Source organism: Pogoniulus pusillus, chromosome 30 (assembly GCF_015220805.1).
Source record: "Pogoniulus pusillus isolate bPogPus1 chromosome 30, bPogPus1.pri, whole genome shotgun sequence".
In the NCBI taxonomy this organism is placed as follows: Eukaryota; Metazoa; Chordata; class Aves; order Piciformes; family Lybiidae; genus Pogoniulus; species Pogoniulus pusillus.
In genome coordinates this window covers 11,121,277-11,143,102 of record NC_087293.1, presented here as the reverse complement: position 1 = coordinate 11,143,102, position 21,826 = coordinate 11,121,277, and the positions used below count along the sequence as shown (strand labels likewise).

The 21,826-nt window shown below is 54.9% G+C and overlaps 1 protein-coding gene across 4 annotated transcripts in view; it reads right to left on the bottom strand.

Moving 5' to 3' along the window:
• RPH3A (rabphilin 3A) overlaps positions 1 to 16,666 on the bottom strand; it is a 49,900-nt gene extending 33,234 nt beyond the window's left edge. Inside the window, exons 1-4 of one of the 4 annotated variants that reach the window (XM_064169085.1) lie at positions 16,525 to 16,666; positions 4,894 to 5,087; positions 4,186 to 4,200; positions 1,999 to 2,142 (exon numbers count right to left, since the gene is read on the bottom strand). In XM_064169085.1, coding sequence (XP_064025155.1) covers positions 1,999 to 2,142; positions 4,186 to 4,200; positions 4,894 to 4,970 — 236 coding nt within the window. In that variant the 5' untranslated portion in view covers positions 4,971 to 5,087; positions 16,525 to 16,666. The remainder of the gene's footprint in view (positions 1 to 1,998; positions 2,143 to 4,185; positions 4,201 to 4,893; positions 5,088 to 16,524) is intronic. The other 3 variants (XM_064169086.1, XM_064169088.1, XM_064169087.1) reach the window with 3 other exon arrangements.
• Positions 16,667 to 21,826: the final 5,160 nt, after the last annotated feature.

The window sequence follows — 21,826 nt, the reverse complement described above, 5'->3', positions numbered from 1 at the left end:
GGAGTCCCCACTCCTGGAGGTGTTGAAAAGTGAGGACATGGCACTTCAGGACATGATTTAATGACCATAGTGGTCTTAGGGTGACAGTTGGAGTCGCTCTTAGAGGTCTCTTCCAACCCAAACAATTCTGGCTTTCTCTGATGGGAAGCCTCTAAGACTCTCAGCTGCAGCTGGAGCTTCCCATGCCTGCAGCATAAGCACACCCTCAATGTTTAAGGGTCATTAAGCAGCTGGAGTGACGGATGAAGGGCTGCAGGCAAAGCTGTCCCCAAGCTACAAGAGGGGTTTTGAGGCTCTCCAAGCAGAGGAGAGCAGAGTCCTGCCTGGACCTAAGTATTTCCCCTGCAGGGGAAATACAATAAAGGTTTTAAAAGCAGTGGATGCTTAAGCTCAGCAAGAAGCAAATTCTCTGCTCTACTGGCAAAGGCAGGAGGGCTGACAAATGGGATTAGGGAGATTCCCTCTGGAAAACTGGCCCCAGCAGAGCAAGGAGACAGCCAAGTCTCAGCCTTATTTCACCAGGCAGGTGTGGAGCTGTAGTGGAATCATGGAATTACTTTGGTTGTAAAGACCTCCAAGATCAAGTCCAAGCTACCAGGTTGCCAGGGCACCACTAAAGCGTTGGCCCTCAGCACCACATCTACACAGCTTTGAAAGCCCTTCCAGAGATGGGGACTCCACCACTGCCCTGGGCAGCCTGGGTCAGGCCTTGACAACTGTTTTGGAGAAGAAATTGCTCCTCATGTTCAATCTAATCCTCCCTTGGTGTTATTTCCTCTTGTCCTACCACTTGTTCCTTGGGAGAACTGACCAAGCCCCACCTGGCTCCAGCCTCCTTTCACACAGGCTTGTAGAGAGCCAGGAGGTCTGCCCTGAAAAAAGCAAACATGGGCACTTCTCTGCCTTTGCTTTGTGCCAGGCACATCAGCAGCAGGGGTGCCCTAGCACCCACCACTGACCATGGGTACTCCCCACGGATGTGGCTGGGGTAGAACCAGCACCTGCAGCCCACTCAGAAGTTGGTCCCAGCTTGGGGCTGTACAGTTTTGGGCTCCCCAGTTGAAGAGGGACAGGGATCTGCTGGGGAGGGTTCAAGGGAGGGCTGTGAGGATGATGAGGAGAGGCTGACCTGGGACTGCTTAGTCTGGAGAAGAGAAGACTGAGAGGGGATTTAATCAATGTTTATAAACACTCAAGGGCTGGGGGTCAGGAGGGGGGGACAGGCTCTACTCAGTGCTCCCTGGGATAGGACAAGGAGCAATGGATGGAAGCTGCAGCACAGGAGGTTCCACCTCAACACAGGGGGGAACTTCATAACTGTAAGGGTCACAGCAAGGCTCCCCAGGGAGGTTGTGGAGTCTTCTTCTCTGGAGCCTTTCAAGGCCTGTCTGGATGTGTTCCTGTGTGCCCTGAGCTGGATTGTATGGTCCTGCTCTGGCAGAGGGGTTGGAGTGGATGATCTCTTTGGATCACTTCCAGCCCCTGACATCCTGTGAGCTGTGATCACTCCCACATTCAGCCTCGCAGGCAGCTCATTTCTGGGTAGCAGGAAGGATCCAGCATGCAGCTGGAGAGGATGATAGATCCATCTCTGCTCCCAGATCAAAGCACCTTTTGGTGAACCTTGGCTTTGCCTACGCTCACAGGCACTTGGGCACACAATGAGATGTTATCAATAACCCCTTCTGAGCCGCCAAAATAAAGCAAAAACCGATGAGACTCTGAAATCTTGGTCCAGAAGACAGCAGCAAAGCGAGCGGCAGCAGCGCGCCGGGCAGCAGCCTCCCTGCTTACAGCTTCCTCCTGGCCAAGGACCAGCTGCAGCTCCAGAAGATCCCCCGCAGGCTCCTTTCAGGAGAAACACTGCACTGCAGTAGCTGCTGGCCAGGAACGCAGCCAACCAAGTGCTTCCCAGCCACGGGCACCAGCCAGACTCCAGCTCCCTCCAGTCCCACCAGCGAGGTGGTGCTGATGCCACCAGCGCCAGCAGCAGCTTACCCGATGCGCTCCTGCTCCATCTCCTCCATCTTCTCGGCACGGGCGATGACTCGGTTGATGATCTCCTTCTCTTCATCTGTCAGCTCCTCACCCTTCCTCTGCCGGTCGGGCTGGCCACCCCGCGCTGTCCAGCCCGCTGGGAGCCTGCAGGGAGAGGGGAACCAGGGCTGCGTCTGCAGATCACACATCTGCATCTGTGTGTGACCAGGCGCCAGCTCCCCGGCGCGGGGAGGAGGAATCAGCAGCTCCCACAGAGTGGCTTTGGATGGAAGAGACCTTTAAGATCATTGAGACCAACTCTTAACCCAGCCCTGCCAGGGCACCACCAAACGACAGCCCTCGGCACTGCACCCCCGCGGCTCCGAGAGCCCTCCAGAGTTGGCGACTTCACCACTGCCCCATGCAGCCTGAGCCTTTGGGGGAAGAAATTACCCCTCAAGCTCAACATAAACCTCCCCTGGTGCAACCTGAGGGCATTTCCTCTTCTCCTATCACTTGTCCCTTGGGAAAAGAGAGCTTCTCTTTTAGCTTAGAATTGTTACCCCTGTTCTGTTGCAACAGGCTCTGCTAAAGGGATTGCCTCCATGTTTCTTATAGTCCCTCTCTCTTATAGACCCTTCTTAGGTCCTGAAAGACCACAGTAATGTCTCATTGGAACCTTCTCTTCTACAGACTGAAGAACACAAACTCTCTCAGCCTTTCTTTACAGCAGAGATACTGAAGCCCTGTGATCAATTTTTGTGGTCTTCCTTTGGATCAGCTCCAACAGGAATCATAGAATCAAGCAGGTTGGAAGAGAGCTCCAAGCTCATCCAGCCCAACCTAGCACCCAGCCCTGGCCAGGCAACCAGACCATGGCACTAAGTGCCCCAGCCAGGCTTGGCTTCAACACCTCCACAGACAGAGACTCCACCACCTCCCTGGGCAGCCCATCCCAGTGCCAATCACTCTCTCTGCCAACAACTTCCTCCTAACATCCAGCCTAGACCTCCCCTGGCACAACTTCACACTGTGTCCCCTTGTTCTGTTGCTGGTTGCCTGGCAGCAGAGCCCAACCCCACCTGGCTACAGCCTCCCTGCAGGCAGCTGCAGACAGCAATGAGCTCTGTCCTGAGCCTCCTCTGCTGCAGGCTGCACACCCCCAGCTCCCTCAGCCTCTCCTCACAGGGCTGTGCTCCAGGCCCCTCCCCAGCCTTGCTGCCCTTCTCTGGACACCTTCCAGCACCTCAACATCTCTCTTGAATGGAGGACCCAGAACTGGACACAGCACTCAAGGTGTGGCCTGAGCAGTGCTGAGCACAGGGGCAGAAGAGCCTCCCTTGTCCTGCTGCCCACACTGCTCCTGATGCAGCCCAGGATGCCACTGGCTCTGCTGCCCACCTGGGCACACTGCTGGCTCATGTTCAGCTACTATCTACCAGCACCCCCAGCTCCCTCTGTGCCTGGCTGCTCTCAGCCACTCTGTGACAAGGTATTTCCTGTGCAAAGCACCCCTGAGATGGACCTGTGTCTCTAGGTGAGGTCTCAAGAGAGCAGACTGAAGGGGCAGAAACACCTCCTCTTTGATGTGCTGGCCACGTTTCTTTTGATACAGCCTGGGATAGGATCTGCTTTCTGGGACATGAGCACACATTGTCTGCCCAGGTCCAGCACTCCACCTAGCAGGCAGCCTGCCAACAGCCCCTGTGCTTGAACTCTCTGTTTCCATTCTGGGGAGGTTTGCTGTGGGGAAAACTCCTATTGCCAAACCTATTCTGATTGATTCCACATTCGCCACCCAAGGACATGCTCAGTTTTGCAGCTGCTCTCTGCCATGCCACACCAGGTTTGCCAGCAAGCTACAGCACCACGGTGGTGACCACAAGGAATTAATGTTGTTGGCAAAGACTTCACCAAACATGGGAGTTTTCCCTCTCCTGACACCAGTTCCAAAGATCCTGTTGCACATCCTGGGCATCAGGCAGCTCTAACATGGTGGTACCATAACTTCTAAAGACCTTTCCTGGGTCATTTCCTTCTCCAAGGCTGAGCAGACTCAGTCTTCAACCTTAAATTCATTAAAACCCTGCTCAATACCCCCCCAAACTAATGCCTTTTTTTCCTTCATCCAGAGCAAGGTTCTCTCAAGATAGCAGCAGGGAAAACCAAACCAAACAAAACCAGAACAACCCCAAGTGAGATACTTACTGCTCCTTCTCGCTGCTGGGAGGCACAGGGAAAGAGAGGGAAGAAGGATTAGCATCATGGAATGGGTTTGGTTGTAGATCTGTGAGCTCATCCAGCTCAGCTGTTACCCCAGCACTGCCAGGGCACCACTAATCCAACGCCCTCAGCTCCACATCCACACAGCTCTGAAAACCCTCCATGGGATGGGGACTCCACCACTGCCCTGGGCAGCCTGGGACAGGCCTTGACAAACCATTTTGGGGAAGAAATTGTTCCTCCCCTCAGCCTCCTCTTCTCCAGGCTGAACGAGCCCAGCTCCCTCAGCTGCTCCTCACCAGACCTGTTCTCCAAGCCCTTTGCCAGCTTCGTTGCTCTTCCTGTCCCTCAGTTCTTTGGTGAGAGAAGGGACAAGGGCAGAGCCAGCTGTGCTCTCCCTGCTTTGCAGGCAATGTCCCTCTCCACAGACCCTCACTGCTGCCCCAAAGCAGCATGGAGCAGGGAGCTGCAAACGGGAGTGTCCCCCATGCTTTGCACCACCTGGACACCAGGGGGTCTGTCCTCACCCCCTTTCTCAGGGGGGTTAGGAGGCAACATGGCAAAATGTCCCCATCCAACCTGCACAAACCCACTACTCAGTGCCCTCAGAGAAACAAGCAAGGTGGCTGGACCCCACCACCTCCCACCCCCCAGCACCAGCAGCACCCCACAGTGCCTGCCCCTTCCTCTCACCTGGCTCGGAGAGACATGGTCCTGTCGCTAGGGCACATCCACCGGTCAGAGCTGCCACCCACTACCGTGTTGGTCATCACAGGTGGCCCAGGGGACCGACTCTGCACCCTAGGGAGGTCACTCACTTTGCTCCTCTGCCCAGGCTCTCAGACAGCAGTGATGCTGGTGACGGTGACTCGATGCTTCCAGCCAGGCTGTAGGGAAACAAACCCCAAACCATCAATTCATACTGGGCAGGGCTTTAGTTTTGACATGAAGAGGAGTGGGAGCAGGGAGAGGAACAGGAATGTCACTTCAGTCACTGCCTTGATGTCATGCAGAAAATGCAGGAGCCTACAGCCACTACCCTCCCCGGAGGGCACTGCAGCTATGCTCAGCCTGGACGTGATAAATGAGGCACCCAACCTGCCATTAATTACTATGAGGCTTCAGAGCTGGGAGGGAAGATGTTTCCATGATCAGAGCAAAAACCTATGAACAAGGAAACTTTCTGCCCAAAACCCAGCAGGTCTCCTTGTCCTCCCCCAGGCCACATCCCCTCCAGAGCAAAACTCTCCTTTTGCAGTTCTGTTCACCAAAGTTTTTGCACCATGACACCAGAAGAGGCTTTGGAGGATGTGGCAACACAACCCACACAAGATATTCTGTCCACTCATCTCCAAAAGAGCTTCACAGAATCCCAGCTTGGTGGGGGTTGGAAGGAACCTCTGGAGATCAGCTAATCCAATGCCCCTGCTAGAGCAGGCTCACCCAGAGCAGGTTGCAAACCCTTCTCCTTCCAGCAAACCCAACAGCTGTTATTAAAGATCAAACCGATGTGGAATTCACAGCTTGAGTGCTGCTTCTTCCAATGTTCTGGGTTGTATCCCTCTTCCCACCACCCCCACTGCATGGCCATGGGGACATGACAGCAAAGACCAAGCTGATGCTGACCAGCATCATCCAAGGCACAGGGATAGATTGATCCATCCCATCACCTATTCTGGGGGCAAACCAGTGCTGTCATCCTGGGTAAACACCACAGGTAGAGCAGGGCAGGATCCATCCTCCTGCCCAGCCACATGCCCCTGCCTGTGGTTACACCACAAGTCACTGTCACACCTGGACCACTCTGGGGATGATTATGATCCCCAAGAGCAGCTTGCAGCTCCCTGGATGGCCTCACCCAGGAGATACCTGTGGCAGAGAGAGAAGCTCAGGTTGAGCCTCCTGTTACAGTCATCACGGTGGGAATAACTGAGAAAAGGCCATCAAACCATCCCTTCCCATCCCATCCCTTCCCATCCCACCCTCCAAGGGCTTGGCTTAGCTGCAGCACTGATGAGAACCTAAGGCACTGAGAAGGATACAAATCACTACTGGCCAAATCAAAGGAAGGTTTTGGAAGCTCAACTATTTCCCATTCATAGGTTTTTGCCTTCCTCCCTGCCCATCCTCTGCCCAGATCACCCACTCCCAATACACACTGAGTAAGATCCCACCACAGCAGCAGACTCCTGCCTGCATTGCTGGCAGCACTTGCATTGAAATCACTTCCTCCTGCCTGCAGCATGACCAAACCCACACAAAATCCCAACCCCCTCTGCAGAGCCCAGCCTGCAGCCAACAAGGACCCTCCATCCTCCCAAACCTGCTGTCCAGGAAGATGCTGCCTCAGATTCCTCCCCACCCTAGCCACCCACATCCCCCTGGGTTGCAGGACCAAAGCCAGCATCCCAAAGGTGATGTCCAGGGAAGATACTGCCTCAGATTCCTCTCCACCCTAGCCACCCACATCTCCCTGGGTTGCAGGACCAAAGCCAGCATCCCAAAGGTGCTCTTCAGGGAAGACGTTGCCTCAGATTCCTCCCCACCTTAGCCACCCACATCCCCCTGGGTTGCAGGACCAAAGCCAGCATCCCAAAGGTGATGTCCAGGGAAGATGTTGCCTCAGATTCCTCCCCACCTTAGCCACCCACATCTCCCTGGGTTGCAGGACTGAAGCCGGCATCCCAGAGGTGCCAGCGGGTCCCAGCAGGATCTGAACTCAGCCCAAACCAGGCAAATGCACCTTGGCAGGGGCACAAAGCAGCCCCCGTGGACAGGGGCACAAAACCCTTCCAACTCCCAGCAGAGCTCTAACAGAGGCACTGGGGAAAGATCCTTGGCAAGGCACAAAGAACCTCCAGCTCCTGGCAAAACTCTATCAGAGACATCGGAGAGGTTGTCCCCAGGAGATGGTGATGATGATGATGAAAAATAGGAGCTGGAAAACCATCCCAGTGAAACCACAGGAGTCATGAAAAGTAAAATTGCAACTTGCCTAGAAAAGAAAAGAAGTAAATTTAATCCTCATCTTCCTCTTTCTGCTCTGCAACAGTGCAGAGGTTTCTCCGCCGCTCGCTCCCAGAAGAGTCAGCAGAGACTTGAGGCTCCCCTTTGCTTCACTGCTCACTTCCCAAAATGCATTCATTTATTTCAATACACAGAAAGAAGGGAAGCCTGTGGGGTAATTAGTGCTCTGCTGGTCTCCTACAGCGACTGTGCCTGTGCCAAACCAGAAGGTTCTGATTGACAAGGTCAGTTAAATAAGCAAACTGTTCGTTGAAGTCCCCATCGTCACCTCCACCATCTGCACTGCAGCACCAAACTCCTGCCAGGAATATAGGGAATGGAGGGGGTCTTACAGGGCTGGCCATGGATTTAATGGGATGTCCCCGGAAGAAGGGCAGTGCTGTGCCACCAGCATCTGCTTATGGGGAGATGTGGATGGATCAAGAGCTTGTCCAAGGTCATTGGGGGGAAAGAGAAACTGGGGGAAAGAATCATGCAATGGCTTTGAGTTGGAAGGGACCTTAAAGATCATGGGCAGGGGCACCTCCCAGTCAAGCACGCTGCTCAGTGCCTCATCTAGCCTGGTCTTAAGCACTTCCAGGGATGAGACACCCACAACTTCCCTGGGCAACATGTTCCAGTGTCCCACCAGAGCAGTAATTAGCAGGGGAAGATGAAGAGCAGCAACTAGTGCAGGAAAGCAAATGAAGAAGAGAAGCAACTAGCAGGGGGAGAAGAGGAGCAGCAGGTAGGAGGGCAATAATAAGAAGGGCAGCAGTTAGTGGGGAGAAAAGAAGAGGGGTAGCAGCTGGTGGGGAAAGAAGAGGGGCAGCAGCTGGTGGGGAGAGAAGAAGAGGGGTAGCAACTGGTGGGGAGAGAAGAGGGGCAGCAGCTGGTGGGGAGAGAAGAAGAGGGGCAGCAGCTGGTGGGGAGAGAAGAGGGGCAGCAGCTGGTGGGGAGAGAAGAGGGGCAGCAGCTGGTGGGGAGAGAAGAAGAGGGGCAGCAGCTGGTGGGGAGAGAAGAGGGGCAGCAGCTGGTGGGGAGAGAAGAAGAGGGGCAGCAGCTGAGAAGAGAAGCAGCAACTGAGGGAAGAGCAGGGGAAAACCTCTGTTTTTCCCTAGTGAAGAGGGTAGGTCGACCAGCAGCCCTTCAGCTGAGGAGGACAACTCCTTCCCCAGCTAGAACTTTCTGGCCGCTGGTGTTTCACTTCGTTGTGGATGGAGCTGAGCCCGGGGGCGGCTCCGGGAGGAATACTCAAAGCCTTTCCCTCTGCCTATAAATAATAGATTTTGAAGATCTACTTTGCATTACTTCCAGCAACTACTCTTCCTTGTCCTAATGCTTCTTCCTGCATTTTTAGCACACAGCAAAGAACAAAACAACAGCTCACGGTGGAGTTTTGTTGCTGTTGGTTTTTTTCCCCTCTCCCTGCTGCCAAATCCTTGCTGGGATGAAAGGATGTGGCGATCCAAGTTGAGATCGATGGGATGCAGCAGCGTTTAGTTAATGAAATGGAAACATCCCAGCCCAGCAAGATGCCAAGACCTACCAGGGTTTGGCTGGCCCCAAAAAGAAAAGGTCCCAAGATCTGCTTCCCCTCATCTCTTCATCATCTCATCCCCAGGCTGGCTGCTCGAGGTTCCCCAAGCAGGAGGGAAGGAGGTGGCAGCTCCCCGCCGGCAGCAGCGCGGTGCGGCCTGGGCAGAGCCAGGAATAGAAGCAAGGTCTTGATTTCTGGCCTTAAGGAAGAGCCACATGACTCTGGTCACGCCGCTGCATTACTTCTGTGTGACAGAACCCACCGAGCTGGCCCTGCCCTGGCCGAAAGGGAGGCGAAGGCCTCCCCTGCCGCGCTCTGCCTCTCCCCGGGCCGACGGCGCTCCCGTCCCGCGCGCAGAGCTCGCTGGCGCCCAGCCGGGATGTGCCAGCTCGCAGGCGCATCGCCAGCACCCAGCGTTAGGCAGATGCAGCAGGTCCCTCTTGCAGCCTTGGCGCAGCAAAAGGCAGTGGAAGGCCCATGGAAAAGCCCCGTGGAAAAGCTCCATGGGAAAGCCCCATGGACAGTGTGGGAGAATTTCTTGCCAACAGGACATGAAATGATAAACATGAGCAGCTCGTGTCCTTGGGTCCATCTTGGGAGTGAAGATACCAGGCTCTGTAGCACCCCCCACCTGCAGGGGGTGGAGTGCCAGCTGCATGTGGGCAGAGTTAGCCAGCCCCAGAGGCTGACCCTCAGATTGTTATGGTATATTACCCTATCCATGTCTTACATGTAACCCTGTACCCTCTATATGTAACTAATCTTGGTGGAGCATGCCTCTTGCAAGAAAGCATGTAACTCACTGTACACGGAAATAAAGTGGGACCTTGACCATCTAACCATATTACAGTATCACACAGTATCACACAGTGTCATCAGGCTTGGAAGAGACCTCACAGATCATCAAGCCCAACCCTTTACCACAGAGCTCAAGGCCAGACCATGGCACCAAGTGCCACGTCCAATCCTGCCTTGAACAGCTCCAGGGACGGCGACTCCACCACCTCCCCGGGCAGCCCATTCCAGTGTCCAATGACTCTCTCAGGGAAGAACTTTCTCCTCACCTCCAGCCTAAATTTCCCCTGGTGTAGCTTGAGGCTGTGTGCTCTCGTTCTGGTGCTGGCCACCTGAGAGAAGAGAGCAACCTCCTCCTGGCCACAACCACCCCTCAGGTAGTTGTAGACAGCAATGAGCTCTCCCCTGAGCCTCCTCTTCTCCAGGCTAACCAATCCCAGCTCCCTCAGCCTCTCCTCATAGGGCTGTGCTCAAGGCCTCTCCCCAGCCTCATCGCCCTTCTCTGGACATGCTCAAGCATCTCAATGTCCCTCCTAAACTGGGGGGCCCAGAACTGAACACAGCACTCAAGGTGTGGTCTAACCAGTGCAGAGTACAGGGGCAGAATGACCTCCCTGCTCCTGCTGACCACACCATTGCTGATGCAGGCCAGGATGCCACTGGCTCTCTTGGCCACGTGGGCACACTGCTGGCTCATGTTCAGGTGGGTATCAATCAGCACCCCCAGATCCCTCTCTGTCTGGCTGCTCTCCAGCCACTCCGACCCCAGCCTGTATCTCTGCATGGGGTTGTTGTGAACAAAGAGTCATTTTACCCAGGTGCTCTACCAGCAGGACAGTGGGAGGGACATGGGGCAGCAGGTGCCCAGCGCAGGACCCAAAGCCACCAGAGGCACCCACATTGGGAGGACTAGCTGGGCACCTGCAAAGAGATCCCATCACTGAGCTGCCAGACACGCTGGCTTAGCCATCTGGAAGTAACATCTTGAGGCAGAAAACTGAGTATTTTGAAGGCTCCTGATGTGAGAATCAGGGTTTGGTGGTGAGCTCCACACTTCACACTTGGCGGTGCCTGCAGAGATCGGCTCCACCAGCAAAGACACTGACACAGGCAACCTATTTCTCCAGCCTCCTCAGCTCTGCAATGCAGCTTTCTTAAATATTGAATAAGTCTGCTGCTCTCCACCACCTGCCAGTGCCAATGATGAGGTAATTTTTGCATTGACAAAGCCCTAACACAATTAATCTGGGTTTGAAAAGGCAGATTTTAGAGCCCGGCCATTCACCCGGCTTGCAGACAGAGCATCAGCCAGACCCCAAAGCAACCACCCAAAAGCTGCTGCTCAGGTGCCAAGTCAGAGATGACTCCTGCATGTCACCACCAAACGGGAGGTTCTGAACTCAGATGGATCCAAGCACCACCCTTCTCATCAGGATGTGGAGGTTTCCACACTAGCTCCAAAGCCAGTCTGGGCACGGCAGCTAATTGCTGATTGCCCAGGGAGGTTATGGATGCCCCCTCCCTGGAGGTGTTTAACACCAGGTTGGTTGGGGTCTTGGGCAATTTGGTCTAGTAGGAGGTGTCCCCTGTCTGTGTCAGGGGGTTTGGAACTAGATGATCTTTAAGGTCCCTTTCAACCCAAGCTGTTCTATGATTGACACTCCCTAGCTGGCTGGTTGGGATGGGAAGGGGAAAATAAAGCACAAGGATGGCATTGCCTGATGGGCCTCACTCCAGGTGAGTATTTTGGGGTGACAAGGTCCCAGTGAGAACCACTGAGGCTGAGCAGAAGTCAGGATGTGCCAGCAGCTGCAGGATGGGAACAGTGCCTCCCCGAATAGCACAGACACATCCCCAAACACCATTTTTATCTCTCTCCCAGCTAGTGGTGACATCTGCCACCAACTCACAAGCTCCTCAGGGCCAGATCCTGTGCCAGGCCCCATGTGCCTCCTGGGTGCCTAGCAACTGGGAAAGCTGTGCAAGCCACAGGGGACTCTGGGTCCCAACCAGACCACAGAATCACAGAACTGCCTAGACTGGAAAAGGCCTTCAAGATCATAAAACCCAACCACCAGCCTAACACTGCCAAGTGTTGACCAAACCATGGCTCTCAGCACTGCATCCTCGCCACTCTTAAACACCTCCAGGGGTGGGGCCTCCACCACCTGCTTGGGCAAGCCAGTACCAAAGAACCAGAGACACTGCAGCCCACAGCCAGCTCTGCTCCAAGCATCTCACACCACCCAGGCTCCTCTTACTCCAGAAGAACATTTTCCCATGCACACCCCACAGCATCCCCCATGGCACAGCTCCAGGGGCCATGCAGAGATGGCCAAGCCAACAGCAGGGCGCTCACTGCCCTCCAAGACAGCAGGATTTGGTGCTACTGGATTGACCTGCAGAGGCTGGGGTGGGGGAGGTTTAAATGGCCCCCAAAAAAGCTGCTGTGTAATGCTGCAAAACCATCAGTGGAACAGACAGGGAGGCATGGGGGAAGCCCAGCTCTGGAGGGTGCTGTGCACTGAATTCCCTCAATTCCTGGGCAGCCAGGGCCTGGGCTTTGGCTTTTCTTAGATGCAAATTGCTTTAGAAAGTTCAGGCAAAACTGGGCAAGCTGCTTCACGGATGGAGCTTCAGGAAACAGCCCACGTTTGAGACTTGCCTTCAAAAAAAGAAAGAAGAGGCAGAGCTCAGCTGGCAGAAGTGCGTGGAAGTGGCAAACCGGAGCTGCTTGGCCTGGAGCTGCCCACGAGCGCCCAGGCGAGGCTGGCAACAGGACAAAGGACAGCAGGGCAGTCAGCCTGTGCAGCACTGAGGGACCCACAACTGTGGCAGCATGTGAGGACCTGAGCACCCCAACCACCCAGCAATGCTGCTGTGGCGCAAGGTGCAATGGGACCTGAAGATGCTGAGCCATTCAAAGATGCTGCAGCAAAGCGAGGGCTAGGGGTGCTGGAATCCAGCTTTCAGCAATGGCCCACAGCCAGCAAGACCTACACCTGGGGTTGTTGCATCCTTTAGTCATTGCACCCTTCAGCTTTAGCCACAAGCCTTAGAGGGAACAGCAGCCCCACAACATCCAGGACCAGCCTGGCACTGGTTGGTTAATTGAGGCTAAATGTGGCCCCACTGGTGATGGTCACAGTCCACAGATGACTCTGATCCATACAGCAGAGTGTACACAAAATGCAAAGCAACTGAAGTCCTGACCATCCTCTGGTGTCCCCAGTCCTATGGCTGCCCCTACAAGTCCACCTTGCCCACAGTACCCATGGCACATCAGGATGGGGTCACCACATGCCAGCACATAGGACCCCACGGGTCTACTCCTGCCTCTGCTGCCCTGCAGCTAAACCCCACCACATGCCAGAGCAAACGGGCTGGAAGCCCTGCTGAAGGCCCATGCCTTTGGTTTGACCAACAGCTTTCCTGCCTTTTAAATCCACACAAGGTGCTGAGAGATGCCTTTTTTCCCTTCCCCTCCTCCTCAGTTCCCAGCTCCCTGCCACTCTCCTGACAAAGATCCATCCCAAGGCAGCGGAGAGCAGCACACAGTCAGTTTTATTTAAGCAGCACGTTGACATTTCCTCCAGCAGCTCCTTCACAAACCAAACACTGTTATGATGCTGTCACAAGGATTTACTCCCCTTGATTAATTGCAGGAAAAGACAATGGTGGAAAAAAAAACCCAAACCAAATCAGTTCTGCATTTATACAACTTACCCCTGGCTGCTGGAGATTGGGAGGGAGTCTTCAACTGGGTGATACCTGAGTGCATCCCAAACCTACCCGGAGCTGCAGCAGCAGCATTGCCATCACTCCTCTTGTCATGGTAGAGCTGCTCCAAAGGCTGCTTAGCAACAGATTGCTGCACCCACCTGGCACACCGATCCCACCTGGAACACCAATCCCACCCTGGCCACACCAGGCCTACCTGGAACACTGATCCAAGCTGGCACAATGATCCCAGCTGGCACATCAATCCCACCCCAGCACAGCACCAGGGATAAGACACATGGCCAATGCCACCAGCACGAACCAGCCCCACGGAATCAAAGAATGGCTTGAGTTGGAAGGGACCTTAAAGATTCTCTAGGTCCAGTCCCCTGCTGTGGGCACCTCCTGCCAGGCCAGGTTGCTTAAAGCTGACACAAGGAGCCTCACACAATAGCAGGGGTGGGAAAAGGTTGGGAATTACCTGCCAACCTGGAGATGAGAAGCATGCTTGGAGGAGACAGTCCCCACAGGACATCCCAGCAGTAGTCAAGGACCACAGTGCCAAGCTGTGTTGCAGGAGTGACAGCTGGGGGTGGCCACATGCACCATCCTCAGACCAACACCCTGAGTGCAGGATGCTCAGTGCTGCAAACCCATTCTCCTTGGGGGGCAGCAGAGAAGCCCAGCAGGGACCAGAGGAGCCACACGGAGCCAGGCACCTCGAAACAGGAGGAGGTCCCCTCAACACCACAGCCCAACCCTGTCCAAGAGCTCAGTTACAGGTAACGTCAATGAGGAGCACGCAGTCACCCAGCTCAGCATCGGCACCAGCCTGAGAGATGCTCCCAGCTTACACAGTTGCTAAAGGCATCTCCTTTCTCTCCTCACACCCCCTCGTTAAGTGTCTGGTTTCATGCCCTTCGTGCCCAAACTGCAGAGCCCATATCCACCTCCTGAGGCTGCAGGAGAGCGATGCTGCTCAGACACATGCAGGTAGCAGCAGCATCGGGATGGAGCCTGAGCATCTTCCAGCACACGAACCTTATAAACCATTCACCCCAGCCTCAGCTTAATGAGATTGGGGAACTTAATCAGGCTGGCCACAGGGGCACTGGGAGCAGAACCCTTCTCCATGCACAGAGTGCTCACTGGGACCACCTGGAATGATTCATTACCCGTTATCACTAATTGGCAGCGACTGCAGTGACATGTCTGCGGGCGGGAGGAGGGCACCAGGCTGGGGCCACCAGCAGCACTCAGAGTCGCTGCTACCACAGCCCCCAGGACCTGCTGCGGGCAGGGAGGACCATCTCCTCTTCAGCTCCTAGAGGAAGTGCCTCAAAACTTAAGGCACAAAAAAGAGCTTCCAGAGCTGTAAGTCCCTTTGTCCTTCCTCAGTTTTACTCCCCTCGCCCTTTCCAAAACCAGGGAATGCTGAACACCAGCACACACAGACCCACACGGCCACAGAGGTGCAGCAGAGTCCTGCAGCGGACTCCTGGGCTTCACCCTCGCCGCAAAGGGTGCTCCACACACCAAACAAAGAGGCGCTTTTGCCACGTTGGGCACACGTTTCAGCTCTCCTCGGGAGCCAGGGCACTGCAAATGCAAGCCTGGGAAGGAGGAGAAAGCTGGAGCCAGCGCCAAGCAGGGGACGGTGCTTGCACCCCGGTGGGATGCTCTTTGGGGGGTGCAGAGGGGCTTCACTGGAAGTCCATCTCACAGCCCCCACACAGCCCCGATGGGAACATCTCCCACCGCATCTCCTGGATGTGGCACAGCTCTGCCCCAGCGCTCACCCGGCTGCAGGGCTGCTGCAGGCGAGCATCACCCATCCAACACAACCCCTATCTCCGGGGGGTGAGGGGAGGGGGATGGAGGGCATGTCCAGCAAGGCCCCCGGTGGATACCCCAACAACTCCCAACCCCAGCCCGTGCGGCTCAGCCCCACAGCTCCACACACCCCGAGCCGATCCCTCCGGAAGGCTTGGCCACATCTCCTGAGTCAGCCCCTTGAGCACAAAGCTCACAGCTCGCTAAATCCCAACCAGATGAATGATGCATCATCAAACAAAGCCCAGTATCACAACATTAACCATATTTATTTCCAGGCTAAGCTGCAGCCTGGGCTTTTGATACCAGTAATTAAAGCAAATTGTTCATCTGTTATCATCTTTGCATCCCTGGAGCCAACTGGCTGCATTTTGGAGCCCTGAATTATCTCTTTTCTCTTCTTTTCTTTTTTTAATCTTTGAATTGCAGCCTCCTAGGAGGTGGGGAGGGGTGGTGGGATACCAGCTTGATCCACACAGACTTTTTACATCCTGGGGATGGTGTAGGATGGACCGAGCTCAAAGCAGAGCCACGCTGCAGGCAGCCACCCTCCCTGCTCTGAGCCCTTTCAGCAGCGAAAATGAAGAAGCTCAACGACAAATTGCTGCTCCAGTTTATAACTGCAACCTGAATTAATAGAAGGAGCCCAGCAAGATGATCAGGTCCCTTCTCTGGAGCAACCCCGGAGGTTGCAGCCTATTGTCTGAGCTGGCTGGGTTTGCTTCCAGGAGGTATCAGGCTATGATTCCTAACTGCTTTTTAATGCTACTTTGGTCAGTCCTGGGAAAGGGGCGGTAAAGGCAACTGCTAAAGGTGTCTGAGCTGGGCAGTGATGCCCGTCCCGACCCCTAACTTGGGGGGCAGAAAAGCCAAAAGCACCCTAACAGTACACTCTGTGCTCCAGGACCGGGCTGCTCCCTGCATCCCAGCACAGCCAGATGGCCAAGGATGAGCTCCCTGCTCATACAGCGGGACCAGGGACAAGGCACAATTTGAAGGGTTTAAGCCCCCAGCACGCATCAAAGTTGCCTGAGCACAACCAAGCGGCAAAGCAACACCCAGAGCAACCCTCAACCTGCAGCCACACACCGCGGGGACGCTGCCAGCCTCAAGGACCCCCCGGTGCCAGCTCTGGCCACTCTCCCCAGCCAGGAGCCACGGGCAGGAGTGTGGGGGGGTGAGCTACCCCCCTACACACAGCCAGGACGATCCAAGTTTCCCCAGTCGGGCAGCTCTTTTTGCCGAGTACCCCTGGATGTGCTCCCCCTAGAGCGGGGTCCCCCTGCCCGCCGCCGTTCTGCCCCTGCTCAGACGGGAGGAAAGGAGCCCTGAGGCGTCCCCGACCTGACCTCCCTGCTCCCATTGCCGGCTCCAGAGCCGCGGGGGACCCCGACCCGCCTAAACACACGCACACCCCCGACCCCTCTTACCTGGTCCGGGGTCTGGCCAGGCCGGGGGCCGCGGCAGCCCCGGGCTGTCCCCCCGCGCTGGGCTGGGCTCGGCGCAGCAGCTCCGGAGGCAGCACTGCGGAGCGGGGCGGGGACAGCACCGGGACCGGCCCCGCTCTGCTGCCCCCGCCCCGGGCACAGCCCGAGCCCTCCCCCGCTCCCATTCATCCTCCTCCTCCTCAGCCCTCTCCCATTTTCAGCTCCCAGCCCTTCTCCATCCCTCCCCCTCTCCCATTCTTCCTCCTCCTCAATACTCTCCCATCTTCATCTCCCATTGTCTTTCCATCCCCCTCCCATTCTTCTTCTTCCCAACTCTCTCCCATTTTTCCTCTTCAATCCTCTCCTATCTTCAGCTCCCTTTCCCTCTCCATGCCTCCCCCTTTCCTATTCTTTCTCCTCTCCAACCCTCCCCCACCCTCAGCTTCCATCTCCTTATCAATCTCAAAAGCACAGAATCAACCAGGTTGGAAAAGACCTCTGATATCACTGAGTCCAACCTATCACCTAACCCTTCTAATTAACTAAACCATGGGGCTAAGTGCCTCATCCAGTCTCCTTTTAAACACCTCCAGGAATGGGGACTCTACCACCTCCCTGGGCAGCCCATTCCAATGCCAATCACTCTTGCTGTGAAGAACTTCTTCCTAACATCCAGCCTGAATCTGCCCTGGCACAGCTTGAGGCTGTGTCCTCTACATCTCATCTCCATATCCATGCTCCTCTCCCATCTCTTCCCTCACCATTCTTGGGGGACACAGCACACACACCCCTCCCTGGGAGAGACTGAAGCAAGACCTTGCGCATCCAACCAGAGATGTCCAAAGTCCTTCCTCCTGTGGTAGGGACTGAGCTAGAGCCAGGCTGAGATGGAGCCTAGCTCACCACCAAGCTTTGCTGCCAAGTCCAACAGTTCAAGCATCCCTGTTTGACTGATGTTCCATATTCCATGACACTCTCCAGCTTTCATGACTTTCCAGAACATCTCCTGCCAGCTGCTCCTGTGTCATCTCTCACCAGATGAAGTGGAGAGGACAGAAATCAGAGTTAGTCTGACACCTTGGCATGAACAGCCAAGGAGGGAAAGTTAACTAAAGAGTTTGGCAAAGAGATTATGGGAGATGAAGTCAAGGGGATGAGACGTAGCTCCAAGCTGCCTCTGCAAGCAGGGGACCAACAGGCTTTGAACAACACCCAGCCATGGCCAAGGAGGTGACACCTGAGACAGGAGGAAGGAAAGTTCCTCATCCCTTAAGCTGGATTTTGTCATACAATCACAGAATGATTTGGGCTGGAAGGGACCCTAAAAGATCATTTAGTTCCAACCCTCTGCCATGGACAGGGACACCTCCTGTTAGAGCAGATTGCCCAAAGCCACATCCAACCTGGCTTTGAACACTTCCAGGTTTGGAGCTTCCAAAACTTCTTTGAGCAACCTGTTCCAGTGACTCACCACCCTCATAAGGAAGAATCTCTTCCTTATGTCTAATCTCAGTCAAGCTTCTTCAAGTCTGAAGCCACTACTCCTTGTCCTGTCACTCCATGACTTTGGGAAGAGTCCCTCTCCAGCTCTCCTGTGGGTTCCTGTCAGATATTGCAAGGCTGCTCCAAGGATTCTCCTTAGAAGACCTTGGGAAGAGTCCCTCTCCAGCTGTCCTGTGGGTTCCTTTCAGATATTGCAAGGTTGCTCTAAGGTTTCTCTTCCCCTGTGCTCAGCACTGCCCAGGCCACACCTTGAGTGCTGTGTCCAGTTCTGGGCTCCTCCATTGCAGAGAGATGTTGCAGTGCTGGAAGGTGTCCACAGGAGGGCGACAAAGCTGTGAGGGGCCTGGAGCACAGCCCTGTGAGGAGAGGCTGAGGGAGCTGTGGGGGTGCAGCCTGCAGCAGAGGAGGCTCAGGGCAGAGCTCATTGCTGCCTGCAGCTGCCTGAAGGGAGGCTGTAGCCAGGTGGGGTTGGGCTCTGCTGCCAGGTGACCAGCAACAGAAGAAGGGGACACAGTCTGGAGTTGTGCCAGGGGAGGTCTAGGCTGGCTGTTAAGAGGAAGTTTTTGGCAGAGAGAGTGATTGGCATTGGAATGGGCTGCCCAGGGAGGTGGTGGAGTCACCATCCCTGGAGGTGTTCAAGAAAAGACTGGATGAGGCACTTAGTGCCATGGTCTGGTTGTTAGTCTAGGGCTGGGTGCTAGGTTGGACTGGATGATCTTGGAGGTCTCTTCCAACCTGGTTCATTCTATGATTCTATGATTCTCCAGACCCTTCTCTTCTCCAGTCAAAACATCCCCAATTCTCTCAGCCTCTCTTCATAGCAGGGGTGCTCCAGCCCCCTGACCATCTTCATGGCCTCCTCTGGAACATGTCTCACACTTCCATGTCCTTAACTAGTTCTATAGGAAAAGATTTTTAACCACTAGCAACTAAACCTCCAATAAACATCCTCTTTTGGGGGAGGTTTAAAGAGAACCCCCTGAAGACAGAAATCCTTGAAGGATGGAGCATGTTCCTGCCTCCAGCAAGCAAAGTGTGCCACCCCTGGCTGTTGATTGGCATTCATCTGGAAGTTTGATGGACACCTTCTCCCTCTTCCAGGCTCAGGGATGTGTTTTTGTTGAAGGAGAGAATGCTTATGCAAAGTAGCCAGAGACAGAAGTGCTTCCAAGCTGATGTGTCTTGACACCTTCCTTGGAGATTTACAAAAAGCAGCAGCAGGAGCAGAAATTGGGAAGAAATCAGACCTAAAAAAAAAACCCCCTTGCTTTCCAGAAGGGGGGAGGAGGGCAGCAGAAAGCAACTCCTGCAGTTCTCTGCCCTGGGTGCCTGGCACTTGGACTCCCCCCATACACACACACACACACACTTTTTTTTTTGCCCATCATCTAAAAATGAAAGAAGCTGGTTTGATTCTTGGGGGGAGGGGGTTTAAAGACTCTTTGGCAGGCTGGTGTCCCCTGCAGCAGATCAAAGAGCAGGAGGTTTATTCCTTTGTTTCCTCTCAGGTTTATTTTGGTGTTCCCCAGCCCTCAGATTCTCAAGGATTTCTTAGGTTTCCCACTCTGACCCCACTCAGGAGCCAGAAAAATGCCCAGTCCAAGCTCAAAGCCATCCAGCCTCAGCACTGTGCCCACACAGACTCACAGAATCCCACAGTCCCAACGTGGTGGGGGTTGGAAGGGACCTCTGGAGATCACCCAGTCCATCACCCCTGCCAGAGCAGGGTGACCCACAGCAGGTTGCCCAGGATGGCACTCTGGGTGGTTCTGGGTGACACTCAAGTTCCAATGCAGAGTGCAGAGGAAGGGATGAAACCTGTGAATGAAATTGGGAATGGAGCCAGGGAGGTGGTGGAGTCACTGTCCCTGGAGGTGGTGAAGCAAAGCCTGGCTGAGGCTTAGTGCCATGGTCTGGCTGATTGGACAGGGCTGGGTGCTAGGTTGGGCTGGGTGAGCTTGGAGGCCTCTTTCAACCTGGCTGATTCTTTAATTGCATGATCCTGGAGGTCTCTTCTAACCTGGTTGATTCTATGAATGGAGCCAGGGATGGAAAGGATTGAGCCAGGAATGCAGCCAGGGATGGAAGCAAGGATGAAACTAAGGATGAAACTCAAGATGGAGCCGAGGATTGAGACAGAGACAAGGATGGAGCAGGGAATGGAGCTGGGATGGAGCCAGGATGGAGGCAGGAATGGAGTCAAAGATGGAGCACTTTCCCATGGGGCAGCATGGCCACCCAAGCACGTCCTGAAGGCAGGGTGCAGAAAACACACCCACACCAGCAAGTGGAAGCTCTGGGACAAAACCTCTCCCTTCACTTCACAGCCCAGTCAGTGACATCCAACCGAAGGAGATCAGAAGCAGAGATCCCTCAGGCATCTGCAGGGCCTGGAAGTTCCATGGAAAAAGAAACAGGAGCTTTAGGAAAGGTTTTGTCTTGGTGTTCAATTCAGGTTAGAAGCATTCCAGTGGAAACCCAGAACCCCCCAGCCTGCTGTGCCTGCTTCTGACACCAGCAAAAATAAAGCAGGGGCAAGTCAGACCCTTCCAGCACAGCTGCCTGAGCTCAGTGGCACTGAGCCATGGCAGCTCAGGCACCCAGGAGAACATTTTTCACTGCTCTAAATTGCCAAAACCTGAGCTGCTCCTCTGCCAACCCCTCCCCAGCCACAGATCCCACAGGATGTGCCCAGGAGCTCCTTGGGATGTGGGTGAGAAGTGTGCACTGGCTGCACGGCCACTCACCACCGGAGCACGTTCTGCACACAGTGCTCAGCCCAAGGGCTTCACAGCTGGATGGATTCGCTGGCACGATAGAGAAATCTCCTCCCCTTCTGCCCTGCTGAGGCCACAGCTGGAGTGCTGGGACCATTCCTGGGCTCCCCAGTTCAAGAGACAAGGAATTACTGGAGGGAGTCTAGCAGAGGCTACAAAGATGCTGAGCACCTGGAAGCTCCAGCAGCTCCTAATCCCTCATGAGGACAGCATGAGATACCTCTGCTGAGGCAGAGAGGACGTGGTTTAGGGCTCCCAAAAGCTGCTCTGAGTCAGTCTGAGAGAGCAGAGCTTTTGGCTCTGCCAAGCCCCTGGGGCTGCTCTTCCCTTGATTCAAGTGCCAGAGCAAATATAAATTAGAAGGGAAAGGAAAGTAAATTTTCCCCCTCGATCTGGGTGCTGGGCTGTTCCAGGGACACTCAGCTGCTCCAGGAGCTGGTAGCAGGGGATATTTCTCTTCTCCAGAAGCAATGGAGAGAAAGAGAGGAGGGAAAGTGCCTTGTGAGGATGCTGGCACATGTTTCATCATCCCCTGTGCCTCTCTGCAGCATGCCAGCTCTTGCCAGTCCCATCCTGGCACCATCCCTGCTGGGGACACAGAAAAGCATCTGCGGCAAGGCCACTTCAGCATCCCACCCATCCCAGGCACTGGCAGCCCCAGGAGAAAATCCCCCTCCCCAGCCTACTCATCACCTCAGCCCAGAGCCACCAAATCCCGATGAACCCCACAAGGACCCTAAAATCCCTCTCCAGCACCCACATTTCCCCTTCCCACATTGCTCCTGGTGGCACGGGCAGGACCTGGCCCCCCAGCCCAAGCTGGGGGCTCACCCTGTGGTCCCAGCAGGCAGGCAGAGCTCAGCAGGCTCAGCTCAATCATGTAGGCAGCTCATTACACTCTTCTAATAAGCTATGTGCTGGTTTTACATCCATTTTTCCTTGCTGATAACGCTAACGCTCTGTCCTACATAACTGCACCACTTGGTGAGGAGAGGGGGAAGGCTCTCTTCCCTAAAAGACAGCCT